At 42.2% G+C, this 14957-nt stretch overlaps 1 protein-coding gene across 1 annotated transcript; it reads left to right on the top strand.

The window, feature by feature from the left end:
• Positions 1-713: 713 nt before the first annotated feature.
• LOC104523992 (WD repeat-containing protein 1) lies at positions 714-6152 on the top strand (the record flags this gene model as incomplete). Its single annotated transcript, XM_010166735.1, has 6 exons — positions 714-865; positions 1538-1625; positions 2686-2796; positions 3272-3445; positions 4754-4898; positions 5197-6152. Coding segments are annotated over 6 exons (780 nt in total), but the record flags the coding sequence as incomplete, so codon positions are not given.
• Positions 6153-14957: the final 8805 nt, after the last annotated feature.

Genomic DNA, 14957 nt, shown 5'->3' with positions numbered 1-14957 from the left:
AGAGTAGCCCTGCAGAGAAGGACTTGGGGCTACTGATGAATGAAAAGCTGGGCATGAGCCAGCAATGGGCCCTTGCAAGTTGAAGGAGGTGGTTCTGCCTCTCTGTTCCACTCTGGTGAGACCCTACCTGGAGTACTGCATCCAGTCCTGGAGTCCTTGGCACAAGAAAGACACAGACATGTTGGAGTGAATCCAGAGAAGGGCCACAGAAATGATTAGGAGGCTGAAACACCTCTCCTATGAAGAAAGGCAGAGAGAACTGGGGTTGTTCAGCCTGGTGAAGAGAAGGCTCCAGGGAGACCTTTTTGGTGGCCTCTCAATACTTGAAGGGGGCTGATAAGAAAGATGGGGACAAACTTTTTTAGCAGGGCCTGTAGTGATAGGACAAGGGGTAATAGAGTTAAACTAAAAGAGAGTACATTTAGATTAGATGGGGGGAAGAGATATTTTTTTACAATGAGGGTGGTGAACAGGTTGCCCAGAGAGGTGGTAGAAGCCCCATCCCTGGAAACATTCAAGGTCAGGCTGGACAGGGCTCTGAGCAACCTGATCTAGTTGAAGATGTCACTTCTCACTGCAGGGGAGTTGTGCTACATGACTTTTGAAGGTCCCTTCTAACCTTAGCTATTCTGTCTACTATTTAACTTTTTATGATGCTGTATCTGACTGCACCAGTATCTTCAAATGTTCCTTAATTCTATTATGCACATTATTGGGATTCTGAAACTGGAGAGAATGATGGCTTTTCTGGGAAAGGCCATACAAACCAGGTTTCTAGAATGGCAGTGGATGAAATGGATCAGCTGGTCACCTGCAGTATGGATGACACCGTGCGCTATACCAACCTTAGCAAGAGGGATTACAGGTTAGTTAAAATGTTGGCTTTTTTCATAGTGTGCATCCCTAATAATTTTACAGCAAGTGTTTTGTTGATTTATATGGTAAAGAATTTTATGCTGCAATTTATTCAGGGTTTAAGTTACCATGGAAACTGTAGAAATGATTGCTGTACCACCCTTGCTTTTTTCTGACAAGAAATGCATCCCAGGCTTTCCAATTTGTTTCATCCCTTCCACAGGTTAGATAGAAATCTGCCTTGTATCAGGTGGCTTAGTTAGGGGGCTGTGGGAAGGGTGCCTGTTTTATGACTCATAAATACCCAGGAATATTGGCAATAACTGTGGTTAGGAGGGGTGGAATACAGTTGTTTTTTCATGGAAACTATAATTGAAGCAAAAAAACCTTGAGGGAATCCTGTTAGATCACCTAGTTACTTTAAGAAGTTAAACTCTAGTACAGTAATATTGTCTTTCACTTTGAAAGTGTACTACCTGATCACAGTACTAATGCTTTAATCAGTAAACAGGAGGAAACTTTGCAGATTATTTAAAAGAAAAATAAGTTCAATTATGCATGTTCTTGATCATTAGTGGGTGATTATTTGAATAGGAAATTTAAAATAATGGTAGACATGGAATAACTTTTTTTTTTATGCTTTATCCTTCTTGCTTCTCCACCTTGGCACACCTTCTTCCAGTGGCCAGGATGCTGTGAAAATGGATGTTCAACCAAAATGTTTAGCTGTGGGTCCTGGTGGTTATACTGTAGTACTATGCATTGGACAAGTAAGTATTAACTTGTGGATTATCAACACAAGTGCTGTGTTAATAGTGCCGTGTATGGTAACATGATGGTTTCTAACAATCCTATTTAGTGTGGGATCACTTTGCACATCTGCAGAATTTCCTAATAAGAGCTATAGAGAACATAATTAAGCAGGGTACTTGGTAGTCTTGTCTTTTTACATCCTTCACCAATCCGACAGTCTTATGTATAGATTTAAATTTTGCATGATCCCTCATGTGGATGCATCTGAATTTATTATCAATACAGCTTTGTGCTGGAAGGCTACACCAGTCTGAATCATGCTTTTGCTGATCTGTTCAGTGATGTGATTTTGGGGAAAGGATGTCTTGCTCCTGCTTTTTGTTTTTTGGGGTTTTTTTTTGGTTTTTTTTGCTACTAATCCAACTAACTGATTAACTAATACTCTTGTGCAGCATGGGTAGCTCCAGCTTGCTTGCCAGTAGTATTCAGATTAATCAAACAAAACCAGAGAGATTGTACCAGGGCTATCTAGTATCAAAGCATACTTCTAAGGATTTATGCATTCTGTATAAATGCTGGTGTTACTCTTGAGTCTTTTCAGTAGTGTTTTCCAAACCCGTTTTCCATGTGATTTATAATTCCAGTTGTCCATAGTATAGAACTAGATAGGAAATAGCCCTTAAAATTTAATATTGCAGTATTAACTTGCTACTAATTTTATCCTGCCTCCCTTCCTTTAACAGTGAACCGGGAAGGGACTAAGCATTGCTAAAAATACTTTGTTCGTGTTTCTTTCATGTTCAAACCAAATGAGGCAAAGCTGAAGGCAGTAGAGCATGCCTTGCGCTACCTAGTTTAGAGCACATAAGTATTCTAGTACAGCAGATTAGTTAGTCACTGCATGTAAGCATTTCTTTTTTTAAAAAAGGAATGAAACTCTTCCCTTAAGATCAGAATATAGTAAACTTCTGAGCAATCAGAGTGGATTTGTATTTATGACTAAGCAATGTGGCTTAGTCATAGTTTTGTATTAGGCATTTTGAAGAAAGGTCTTAGTTTCTGGTTTTCTATTTACAGATTGTCTTGATGAAAGATAAGAAAAAATGTTTTGCAATTGATGACCTTGGCTATGAGCCAGAAGCTGTAGCCATTCACCCTGGAGGAAGTACAGCAGCAGTGGGAGGAGCGGTAAGGTTGCACTTCCTAAGCTTATTCTACTTTGAACAGTGGAACGAGTAACAGAATCGATTAACGATAGTAGCAGTGTTTTGTTGAGAAGTAGTAGGTGGCATTTTGTAACATCAGCAGTATTGTAACAAGTAAACTATGTGTAATTGGTATTCCTGGGTTTTCATTCCCCAGGTTTTCCCACCATTGTGACCTTAACGCCTGTTTTATTTTTTATCTTATTTGCTGCTTTTTAAATCGTCAAATTGTTTTTACTCAGTGTATGCTTAAAGTTAGGCAAATTCTAGAATCGGGTCTGTATTCTAGACTTGGTGGATTGTAGCCATCGTAAACAACAGGTTCTTTAAACTATTTCTTAATATAAGCACCACTAGATAGAATTGATGCAAAAAGTCCCAGAAACTCAGTAAGCCTTCCTCTTTTTGTTGTGATGGGATTTTTTTACCTTCCTCCCTTTTTTACTATTAATTTGCAGGATGGGAATGTCCGTTTGTATTTGATTCAAGGAACCTCTTTGAAAAATGATGATAAGTCTTTGGAAGCTAAAGGTCCTGTTACTGACCTGGCATATTCACACGATGGTGCCTTTCTTGCAGTCTGTGATGCAAACAAAGTTGTCACTGTCTTCAATGTCACTGATGGCTATGTGGTAAGAGTTATTGTATCAGGAGTTTTGTTTCTTTAAAAACAAATTGAGTGGCATCTCATGTCTTAATCTGTTGTGGTGAGATATATTGTAGCTGGTGAGAATTTTTAAATCGTTGATGTATATTTGATATTTCTGTGACTGTCTTGCTTACCTGCTATTTTGAGTTAGCACTGCTTTTCACAGCAGCCTTATGTGAAGCTTTCAGCTCATAAGAATAGGCGAAGAAATATACAGCATTGGTTGGCTACTGGCAAAACACTCCAACATAGCTAATAACAAACACATAGTTAAGTCAGGGAGGGGTTGGATTTCCACAGGCTAGCAGTAGTTAAATATAAAAGATTACAAAGTATGCAGGTTCTGTATTGGAGTCAGCTGAATCACTAGTGTGGGGGTTTTTTTTAAAGGAACAAAAAATTAACAATATATGTGTATGCCTCTTAGAGAATCTGGGTGTGTTTTTGTGAAATGGACAGGAATGCAGGCTCAATTTGATAAGAGTCATGGAGTAAAATAAAATTTAATTAAGTAAATAAAGCAGACTTGGCAATAAAAATCTACTGGCTGTGGCACACAGTTCCATGGTAAGAAGTAAGGAATGAAAGGTATTGTTGTCCAGAGAAGTTGTGGATGTGCCCCCTCCCTGGAAGTTTTCAGAGCCAGGTTGGATGAGGCTTTGAGCAACCTGGTCTAGTGGAAGGTGTCCCTGATGATGGCAGGGGGGTTGGGACTGGATGATCTTTAATGTCCCTTCCAACCCAAACCATTCTGTGATTCTATGATACATTCAGGCAAGGAATCTTGCTTTATCCTTCAAACTAGTGTCTTTTAACCAAGAACCAAAAAATGGGCCATTTCCATTTTTGAGCAGTCAATATGTATATCAGCCTGTACAGTCATTGAGCTTCGACTGAAGCCACACTGAAGTAAAAAAATGCAGGATGCCATTCCACAAAACCAGTTCATTTTGCAAGTAAAAATTGAAAGAATTTTGCTTTTAGAAACATTTATGGTGTTATTTTAAAAGTCTCTAAGCAAGAAGTTACTTGCTGCATATGCACTTTATAGATCCAGCTTTCATATAAAGTCTTAGTGTATTTTAGAAAAGGTTTTTGTTGGCCTGATAAGTGTTTAAATGCATAGCATAAAACAAAGCTGCCACTTGGCTTAGGGCATCCATCTGCACCTGAGATGTATGTTGTCTGGAGTCTTGCAGTAGCTTATTGTGATGCTACACATTAAAAAACAGTGATTTCCTGAAGTAGCTTAAACTAATGAAATAACACTGTATCTCTGACTTTCAAATAGGAACATAATGTCTTTTATGGACACCATGCAAAAATTGTTTGTATTGCCTGGTCACCAGACAATGAACATTTTGCTTCTGGAGGCATGGACATGATGGTATATGTTTGGACTGTAAGTGATCCAGAGACCAGAGTCAAGATACCAGGTATGTTTCCTTCAGGATCTTACTTTTGAAAGTTGCTAGTAGTTCTTGAAATTTAAACACAATACCCATTTTCTAGAACTAATGGGAAGCAGGCTTTGAATGTTCCCAAACTAATTTATCCTTTATGTTACTAGCTATAATAGCCAGAACTCTTCTGTTAATGTTATTTTGTAGTGACTTTTAAAATACACTACTAGTATTTAATGCAGCTGAAAGTCACATTTGGAATATGTGCTGAAGTTATTTTTGTCAGCCTAGCCTTCTTAATTCTTTTCTGTTATTTCGCACTGCCCTACAGATGCTCACAGACTACATCACGTAAGCAGCTTGGCATGGTTGGATGAACACACTCTGGTAACAACATCCCATGATGCTTCTGTCAAAGAGTGGTCTATCTCCTACAATTGAAATAAGCCCTCTCTTTGGAAGGACCTAATCAGGGACTAGAACTACTGCAGTGGAACATAGCATTTCTCTTAAAGAATCTGTATTGGCCTCTGGGTCTGCTATCATATCCTCATATCTTTACAGGGTGTTCATATCTGTAATTAAATGTACTTTGAAAGCTTTAGCCAGTAACAGTTTGCACATGAAAAGCACTTAAATTATGTCTGGAGCTTAACCTTTGTGCTGAACATTCCAGAGGCAACAGCCGAGCAAGTTGGTGTGAAAGATTAAGGCGTGAAAGATTCAAACTCAATCAGTTGTTCTTTTCTAACCAAGAAACATGAGACTGTACAGCATGAGAGTAATACTTCTCATTTTTTCTAATTACAGAACATTTCTGTACTAACGGCCGTAGTAAGAGTATTTAGTTGTGATCTGAAACCAATCAAGCTGTGTGCAGCTACTGTATATTGCTTTGCTTCTCTGTACTGCACCAAACTGTTGCCTCAGATTTTCTCCTCCAGATAACAAAATGGGGTACATACATAATAAACTTTTTATGTATTTCATGTCAAAGCTTTGTGGTTTATTTTAAGGTGGAAGTGTGGGGTTTTGATGTACTTACTGTTGTGGGTATAATGTTTACAAATAACCATTGTGGCAACCTCTTGCTTCAGAAACACATCTGTTATTTTCATGAATTAAGAATGTCTGGTCGTTTAAATGTCAGCGGAAAAAAATAATTGTTTCAAAGATTGAAGATATTTTCTGTTTGAAGGAGGAGAAGCATGTTATTGTTTAAAAAAAATGCAGTACTTCTACCACCTTTTTGAAAATACAGGAATTAAACAAAGTGAAGCATTGTTATGACTTGAAGTGTTTTTTGAGATGGTGGTGTTTGCTGAGTAAGTTTTATGCCTCTGCATGTGCAGAACAGTTGCATGGAAGTGGTTATCTGATGTGAACAGATCATGATCTCGTATTTGGTTCCCTTCTCACGCTCTACAACACATGTAAGTGATTTGAAGCTAGCAGTCCAACAAGCGTAGAGAACATTCTTATGCAAAGTAGTGGGAAGATTTGTTACTATCTCTAGTGGCCAAAAGAACTTGTTGCTGTCCAGAAAAAACTTTTCTCTGCTAAGTCTTCACCACCACCCCTCCAGTGCTCTTTGGTTTTTATTAAGCCTTCCTTTCTTTGTGGACTTGTGTGTTGTTTTTTTACCAATCATATTTCTAATGACACTAATTATACAGCAAATAAAATGCTTTTGCTGCTTCTCATACTGTGGACCATTGCTCAATTGCTGAAAAAAAAATTGCCTGTCAAAAGTCACATGGTGAAACATCTTTTTAAAAGGAAAAAATGTTGGTTTCTTTTTAGGAGTGGTGATGAGATGTCTTCCAGCACAAAAAACAACATATACATTAGAACAGCTGATACAGATCTCATCTAAAAAGCAGAATATTTTGCATCATGGTTTCTGTGCTTACTGCATCTCTCTTAGTAATTTTGCATGTCTGTTTATTAATGATAGAAGGACAAGAAAAGTTTTGGGAAAGGACATGTTTGAAATCAGGCATAAGATCCAAATGAACAAAACTTCTCAGTGTCTAGACCCTAGAACTTGTTCTGCTATTGTTGTGCTGGTCCTTGTGCAATTCATCCATTGTTCCCCAAGTCTGATCTGGAAGAGTTGCTATTGAATCTGCTCAGTGGGTTCCTGTTGTAGTTGAATCCCTGTCGTTTAAGTAATGATAAAAGATGGGCGGGGGGCAGGGGGAGAGTTATGCAGATGTCTGTGGGTAAAGAACAGATTTCACTGTCAAATCCTGCTTTCTGTAAGAGATGGACCTGATCATGAAATGTGGTTTTTTTGAGGGAAATGGCATAATTTCCTGAAGTCTCCTACCACTACAAGTTGATTCTTTCCTGCACATCAGAGCTTGCGCACCATGCCTGAAAGGTGATGTGTAGGACGAGGTATTTTTTGATTCCTGGAAGACCTTGTAATAGAGTGCTCATGCAGAATGCCCCTTAGCTAGAAGCCCTGTATTAAGACTGGTGTTTGGTAACCTGCCTATGGAGGTGGTTGCTCATGCTTCAGCTTCCATTGGGTTTGTTTATTGGCATATGGCCTGAGCTTCTACTTACTTAAGGACTAATATGGTCTTTGTAGTTGGATAGCAAATCCTGACTACAGAACTGAAAAGATATGCTTCTGTTGGACCAAGTGTTATAGCACAGGCTGCTTGTTGATCCAGCATAGGCAGATCAGAAACTGAGTCGCAGGAGCCCAGTGTAGTGTTCTGAATCAGGTCCCTACATGACTTGTATTTGTCCTAGACTGACAGTCAAGAAATAGTGACAGGGCACGAGCACCTAGCTACAGCCTGACTCTTGCTTTCTAGTCTTAGTTGCACATACAGCCCTAAAGTTGGGTTTCCTTCCACTGAGAACTGAAAGTGCAGGGGTTTGGTGTTTTGGTTTGTTTGTTTGTTTGTTGTTTTGGGGGGGGGGGGAGTGCTTTGGGGTTTTTTTTTCCTCTAAGAGGGAAACAAATCCTAAACTCTTATTTGGCTGTATAAAGCAAAAGACTTTTTCCAAAGAGAATGCAGACCTTTCAGGAGATAGCTATGTAGAAGTAGAACATTGCTGAGTTTAAGCTTTTTCCTCAGTAACCCTGTTTGGTCTGAAAACTGCAGACAGCCTCTGCAAAATGACAGGGATAGCCAGTCACTCACTGCCAGGGTGACTGTAAAATGTATCTATGTGTACAAATGGAAGCCACCCTCTCTGTTCGACAAGTTGTAATTGTTTCAGCCATCGTTTTTCTTTCCTATTCTCTGTGAGCCCTCTTTTGACTGTGATGAGAGAGAGGGTGGAGGTGGCAGCTGGTGGCAGGCTGCTTTTGTGGCAAGCTATCGGCCCCTTGGCCTGCTCTGGAACAGAGAAACAGCAGGAATAGACTGGGTGGACTATCACGAGGTCTTGACTTCCATTAGCCTCAAATTCTTTTCTTCAGCAATACTGTACAGATTGTAGTGACCTCAGAAGGAAATACATGAGATACGTGACGTGAATATGAAATTAGGCTACAAGTGGGAATGAAAATTTAAAAAAACCCAAACACAACAAAAAAAAATAACCCTTAGACGTTGCTATAGTAAAAGTTGTGAGTATTTTACTGCTAGTTCACTCCCTGCCCAAACATGGCTCCTCAAGCCCCATTATTCTTAAAGGTTTCTGTTTTAAGCATGAACATGCTTTTGAGCTCTAGCTGACAGTTGCTGGAAAGCAGGTTGCACTTCGCCATGACTGGCAGCTTGCCTGCTTTACAGTAAAAATGCAACTTAATTAGGGCAGTGATAGATTTGGAGAACTGGTGTCACCAGTAGTTCCTCACAAGGCTGTATTGCAGGGGTTCTTCTCCCCTCCCCCTTTAACAGTGTGATTTAATCCTGGTTCCCTGTTCCATTTCTGCCACGCTTGTACATAACATTGGCCTTCCAAGAAGCTGGTCTATACTGTCAGCCAGAAACTAACAGCAGCTGTTCTGTGGAATATCATCAGCAAATCCTAAATGAGATCTTTAATTGGCAGTGGGTGAAAGGAAAGGTAAAGGACATCACACATCCATTTGGAGAATGGAAGTTTTGTAGAAGCTGGACGCATTATAGAGTTATGGACAGACCCACAACAGATGTTCTGGCACCTCTGTTCCTCTGCTAAATGCTTTTGCTCTTAAGCATTATTGCTTCTCAGAGTGAGAGTAACTGCCTGAAAATCTTACCTACATTAATATTTTTCTGAAGCAAAATGCCAATGCTGTGGGATCCTTCAAGCCAGAATCGAATTTTTTGAAGGTACAAAAAGCAGAGAATCCGGTAATTTCTCCTATTGCACGTGTCAGTATGTCACTGCAGATACTGTTTCATGGTTGTGGCATGAGGAAGGGTTTGCTGATCAAACCTTTTCCCTATGATAAACTTGTCCATGGTTATCTCTGTGATGAAAGTATACGGAGGAGAAAAAGGTGCCTTCCTTGTGCCCTAGAGCTGAATGATGCAGTTTAACAGCTGAGAACAGGTCACAAGTTCTCAGAGATACAGAAGATGCTTGTGCAGAGTGCAAAGCTTCCTGGAGAGGCTTCAAATGAAGCTAATCAGTGAAAGAATCATAGAATCATCGACTATCTCAAGTTGTAAGGGAACCATAAGGATCAAGTCCAACTCCCTGCTCCTTGCAGGACTACCTAATACAAAACCATGTAACTAAGAGCATCATCCAGATGCTCCTTGAACTCTGACAGGCTTGACCACTTCCTTGAGGAGCCTGTTCCAGTGACCAACCACCCTCTCAGTGAAGAACCTTTTCCTAATGTCCAACCTGAACTTGCCCTGATGAAGCTTCATTCCATATCCTTGTGCCCTGTGGGTGGTCACCAGAGAGAGGAGAGCCGTGCCTCCCCCTCCTTTGCCCCCCATGAGGAGATTAGTTTGAGATGAATAAATGCATCTCTTAGGCATACTAAAGGCAGTTCCTTTGAAATACCACTATTTTTACTGACAGGAATTAAATCAGTGTGGTGGTTTGACGCACAGTAGGATGATGCGGTCCTGCACTCACCCCCCCACCCCCACCTGGTGAGAAGGGATGGGAGTCACAACAAAGGGGGCACAGGATTAGGAATGAAGGACAGGAACGGCTCACTCACCAGTTATGGTCACAGGCAAAATAGACTCAACTTGGGGAAGAAAAATCAATTTAATTTGTTGCCATTCATCTGAGTAGCACAGTGAGACATAACAACTACATCTTACAGCACCTTCCCCCCACCCTCCCTTCTTCCTGGGCTCAGATCAACTTTGCTCCTGATTTCCCTGCCTTCCCCCCCGTGCCGCTGGGGGCAGGGAATGGGGGTTCAGTCAGTTCACCATTGCTGCTCTTCCCGGTGTGAAAGTCCAGGAACAAGATGTTCCAAAGTGAGCTTCCCATGGAGTCAGGGATGTCTTTGGGCTCAGCTCCTGGCTCCAGCATGGGGATGTCCATGAGCTGCAGATGGGCCTCTGGTCCAGCACACCTCCTCACCCCCCAGCTCTCGGGGTCCACCCCTGCTCTGGCATCGAGTGACTCTTGGGGTCTCAATTCAGCCACACTTGCCCTCAGGCTCAGCTTTCCTGCTCCAGGGTGGAGTCCTCCATGGCCTACACGTGGGTATCTGCTCCGTGGGCTGCAGGGACCTCCTTTGCCTCTCCTACTCCATGCAGTTGAACTGGGTGTCTGAGGTTCTCTGTCCTCCCCTCCTCCTCCTTCCTCCTGGCAAGGAAGCTCTCCCTTTTTTTTTGACCGATGGTATCCGGAATACTTTCTGTGTTACCTGCTGGCTACCAGCTGGATGTTAAGGTGTTGATTGCTGCTCTCTCAGCCTGGTGGTCCATTCCTCAGACCTCAGCTTCTACAGGAGACTGATGTAGGAGGAGGTGTCAGTAGCCTGGATGTGCTGCATTACATCCTTCACCTCATCCACATTGCTATCAGTGGTGAAATGTGTAGCTATCAAGTGGTCAAGTGTCATTTGCCTGTGGCAAGTCTGTGTTGGCTAGTCCTTTGTCCTGCAAGTATTTAGGATTGAATTCCAATGGGGAGTGCTCCTTCATCCCTCTGGGGACTGCAGTGGAAGCCAACTAGCCCCCGTTGCCTGGGTCTTCCTTCTATTTGGAGTGTGTGTGTTGAGCAGTGTGTTGAGTACATCAGCCTTTTTTGCAGTCATCAGGGCCCTCCCATGATAAATGTGATTTTTTTTCATGGATGATAGATAACTACATGTAATCACATTGGCCAGCAATTTCAGCAGCTCTGGGTGGGTCCCATCACAACTCTGTGGACCTGAATGCATCCAGTTTTTAGATAGACCCTAACGTTGCTTCCTCCTGATGGCCACCCCTCCCTTCTTCAGAGCACACTGGCACACACTGGGAGCAGGCTGGGCTAGGAGCAGGCTGGGCTGTGAAACCCAAGGCCAAAAACTGTTGAGCACTTGGGCATTTCTACTACCTGGTGCCAGGTTATTTTACCCATTTAACAACAGGCCCCCACTTTTCCTTAAAAAAATCAATAGCAAAAACTGCATTGTGCACTGTTAGAAATATCTGAGCCACTGCCGTCTTTCTCTGCTAAAGCGGAGACAGTTAAAGAAACTTTGGTTATTTTTTGTGGCCTAGTTCCTGGAACTTGCAGGAAGTACATCAGTTTTGAGGAACATGCCTCACTTTGAAACTAAATCTGAGCTTTCTGTCTTTATTTCTGAAACAGTCAATCATGTATCTGTAATAACAATTACATCCTGATGACAGGACATTAGTAGATGGCTGTAGTTTCATGAAGTTCTGCAAGTCATGGTTCACGCTAGCTCCCTATAAGCCAAGCTGAGAAAGACACACACAAGCCAGGCATAGCTGTTTTCTTTTCCCATTCTACAGGTTAGCTGGCAGCTAGGGATAGTGCCTATGGAACCGTGAGCACCTGCAGTGGGGTTATTTACTCTTGGTTCAGACCAGCCAGCTTGTGCTGTGGACAGTCAGCCCTTACGTGTCTGTGAGTTAGACTGGTCAGTTCTGATTTCCCTTAGAGAAAGATAAAAGTTTGAAGTGCAGTTTGTCCCTGACACCAAAAGGAATTTCTTCTTGGATACCCAGAAATGCTTGTCATTCCCGATTGCCTGGTCTGCATGATTGCCAGCAAGTCTGTTCCACATGAACAAATGAGTCATCTGTGTTTAGCAACTCCTGAAAACACGGCTTATCAACATTATTCAGGCTGGGTTGTCAGAGGATCTGACTACCTGAGAGTTGCTTAACGTGTCAGCCAGGTCGTGTCAGCCAGGTCTCAGTGTTTGCCTGTTGGTTCACTTTACTCCATAAACCTTGCAAGCATTAAAATGGGAAGCAGGGAGTCTCCTCAGGGTAGCCAGAGGTGAATAGGGGTGAATATTTAGGCCAAATGAATGTTAACATGTGTTTATGCTGTGATTCACAGGCCAGAAATGACACAGACTTCTGGGTTCACATATTTAACCTTTGTTTCCTGTACCCTGTTGCCTATATGCAGCCTGCAACCTGCACATGGCCCATACAGAACTTAGGGGCTTGCTGCAAACGTTGCCTCCATCTCGTGTCAGTGCATCACACATCCACTGACCTGCAGGGGAGCAGCACTAGCTTGCTGCTGCTCTGCTAGGGTCTCGCTATCACCATCAGGGCAGAGACTCTAGAGGTGGCTATTGCACTCAGGTACCACCCCACAAGGCAGAGGCAGTGGTTCCAGGATGGGGAATTCATGCGGGAAAGTAACTGCAGCCAAATAAATTAAAGCTAAGCCACTCAGACACAGTCTTTCTACAGATTTTTTAATAGGATCTATTTGGAGGTGGAAAATGGTCCCTTCTGCTGAGTATTTTTTGTATCTTAATGGAGAATCCACTTCCAAGCAGTTAAAAAACAAATCTTTAATGCATGGAGCAAAGCCATGCTTAAGTTTACAACTACAGAAACACCATATAAAAATGTAAAATAAAAACCAGCAAGGTAAGGAAGGGGTTAAGAACACACCTAATCAGATCATACATGTATGTATTTGATACTTTTTAGACTTTAAGAATGAAAATAACACCTATAAATATCAAAAAATGTCTAACAAGTAGTTCCATCTTTGCAACCAGTGGTTATCACATTCTAGGACATGGTTTAGCCACCAGCACTGCCCTGTGCAAAGGGGAATTATATTTATTAGTATTAGAAGTCAGAAAGGGTAAAAAAACATTGTTATAGTTCCCTGTAGTAATCAGGTGTGTGTATTAGATGGCCGGATGTAATGCCGGCAGTGCTGGTTGACAGGAGAGGCCAGGTTTGACCCAGGACCGAGTGAGGAGCAGCCAGGACAGGACTCCAGCACCAGGTGGCAGAGCAGCTCTGCCAAGCACATCTCCTGCTCCTGCTTTTCCTGCTGTTTCCTGCTGGTTGTCCTAGCTTTGAAATTGTTTCTGTTTCAAAAATGATTTACCTGTTCTTGTGTGTGATTGCCACCTGCAGCACACACAGGAACAAAGGTAGTTCACAGCCCCGACCCAACACAGCTCACGTCTCCGTTAGGTCTGTAGGCGCTACCCACCTTTCTGCTGCTGCTCTTCGTTTACCCCACGCTATCAGTGAGCAAGGTCCCACAGAACACGGCAGCATGTCAAATGGGGAAGAAGAGTGTTTGACAAGGAGCTGATAGTCAGTACAACGTGTCAGATCACCATATCTCCATGCCAGCAAAGACACTTCTTTCTATTCCGTACAGTGGTGGTGGGGGTCTAGAACTTAAGCAGGCAAAAAGAGATGAAGAGATGAAAAAGTAGGCAGTGTCAGAAATATGCATACATATTTTTTACTATATTTATATACCTATCTTTAAGGACAAATCTGTATCACACTTTCCTTACAAGAGCAGAGAAAGTGACACCCAAACTTTAATCAAAGACAAGATGATGAGTCCTCACTTTGCAAGGCAGGAGAGAGGAGCTGATTGATGGAAGAAGATGCATGCACTGGAGCTTTAGCACCTGTGGGCACTGTAGGGCTTGAACAGTGCTAAGAGAATCAATGAAGTGCTTGATCAGTTAAGAAAACAAAGCAGAAAACAGTGGAGGTTGGAACAGTGGCTTTGATACTTAAACAAGATGTGAACAAATAAGCCTTTATTTATCTGGGAAACAGATCATATATGACTTACCAACAAAACAAGTTAAATCAATTCCTCTTTATTGTGGTCAACACAACCTGATTTATTAATATCTGGGTTAACAGAGTCAATGAGAGCAGAAGTAAAATCTGCAGCGTATAACAAGGCAGCAAAATCAACTGTACGAAGAGCCGGAACTGGAGAGAGTTGCTGACCCTACCCCGATAACCATGAGTGCAGAGGGAATGTCACAGCTGGACTCTGCAAGAGTCAATGACCAGCTGAGCCAACAAAGGACTGATATGAAGGCAAGGTCTTTCAAGGTGGTGAGATTACACTCCTTGGCAGAGGAATGCTGTTGGGTTTTGCAGGCAGCCTACTGCAGATGAATGGTTTGGTCACGCTGCAGAGCCAGTCCTGTGGTGGCAATGTGGGCAGGGCCCCAAGGGCAATGAGGGATATGCCGTCAGCAGATTTTTCAAGGGGCACAAGGACAGCACCTAACCCAGAAAACACCTGACCTGACTTGGGTCTCCCAGGACCAAAAACTGTCTCCAGGCTTCTTGGTGATGCAGATATGCCTGAAAAAATCTGAAGCACAACAGTCCTTCTACGCAGGAGATGACTGAGAAAATTGAGGCTTGCCCAGTGCATGTACTATTCAACCATTCTTGCTCTCTCTCTCACAAATGGTCAGAGACCAAAGAAGAGGAAGGGCTTTCACACACAGTAGTCCCCCTTGATAATGTTGTCAGTCATCCTCTCACATACAGCGTTTCTGGCAGGACAGAGGTGAATCACCATTGGTGATTCCAGCCACAATCTCAGTGTCATTCCAGAACAGTTCATCCTACTCCAAGAGTACACCAACCTACAGATCATCTTGGGTTGGAGATCATCTCTTTTAGCTGTAGCCTCCAGGTCTGCTCTCCAACTCCAGTTTCTTTT

Source organism: Antrostomus carolinensis, unplaced genomic scaffold (genome assembly GCF_000700745.2).
Source record: "Antrostomus carolinensis isolate BGI_N321 unplaced genomic scaffold, ASM70074v2 scaffold10794, whole genome shotgun sequence".
Taxonomy (NCBI): Eukaryota; Metazoa; Chordata; class Aves; order Caprimulgiformes; family Caprimulgidae; genus Antrostomus; species Antrostomus carolinensis.
This window is presented reverse-complemented; position numbering and strand designations above follow the sequence as displayed.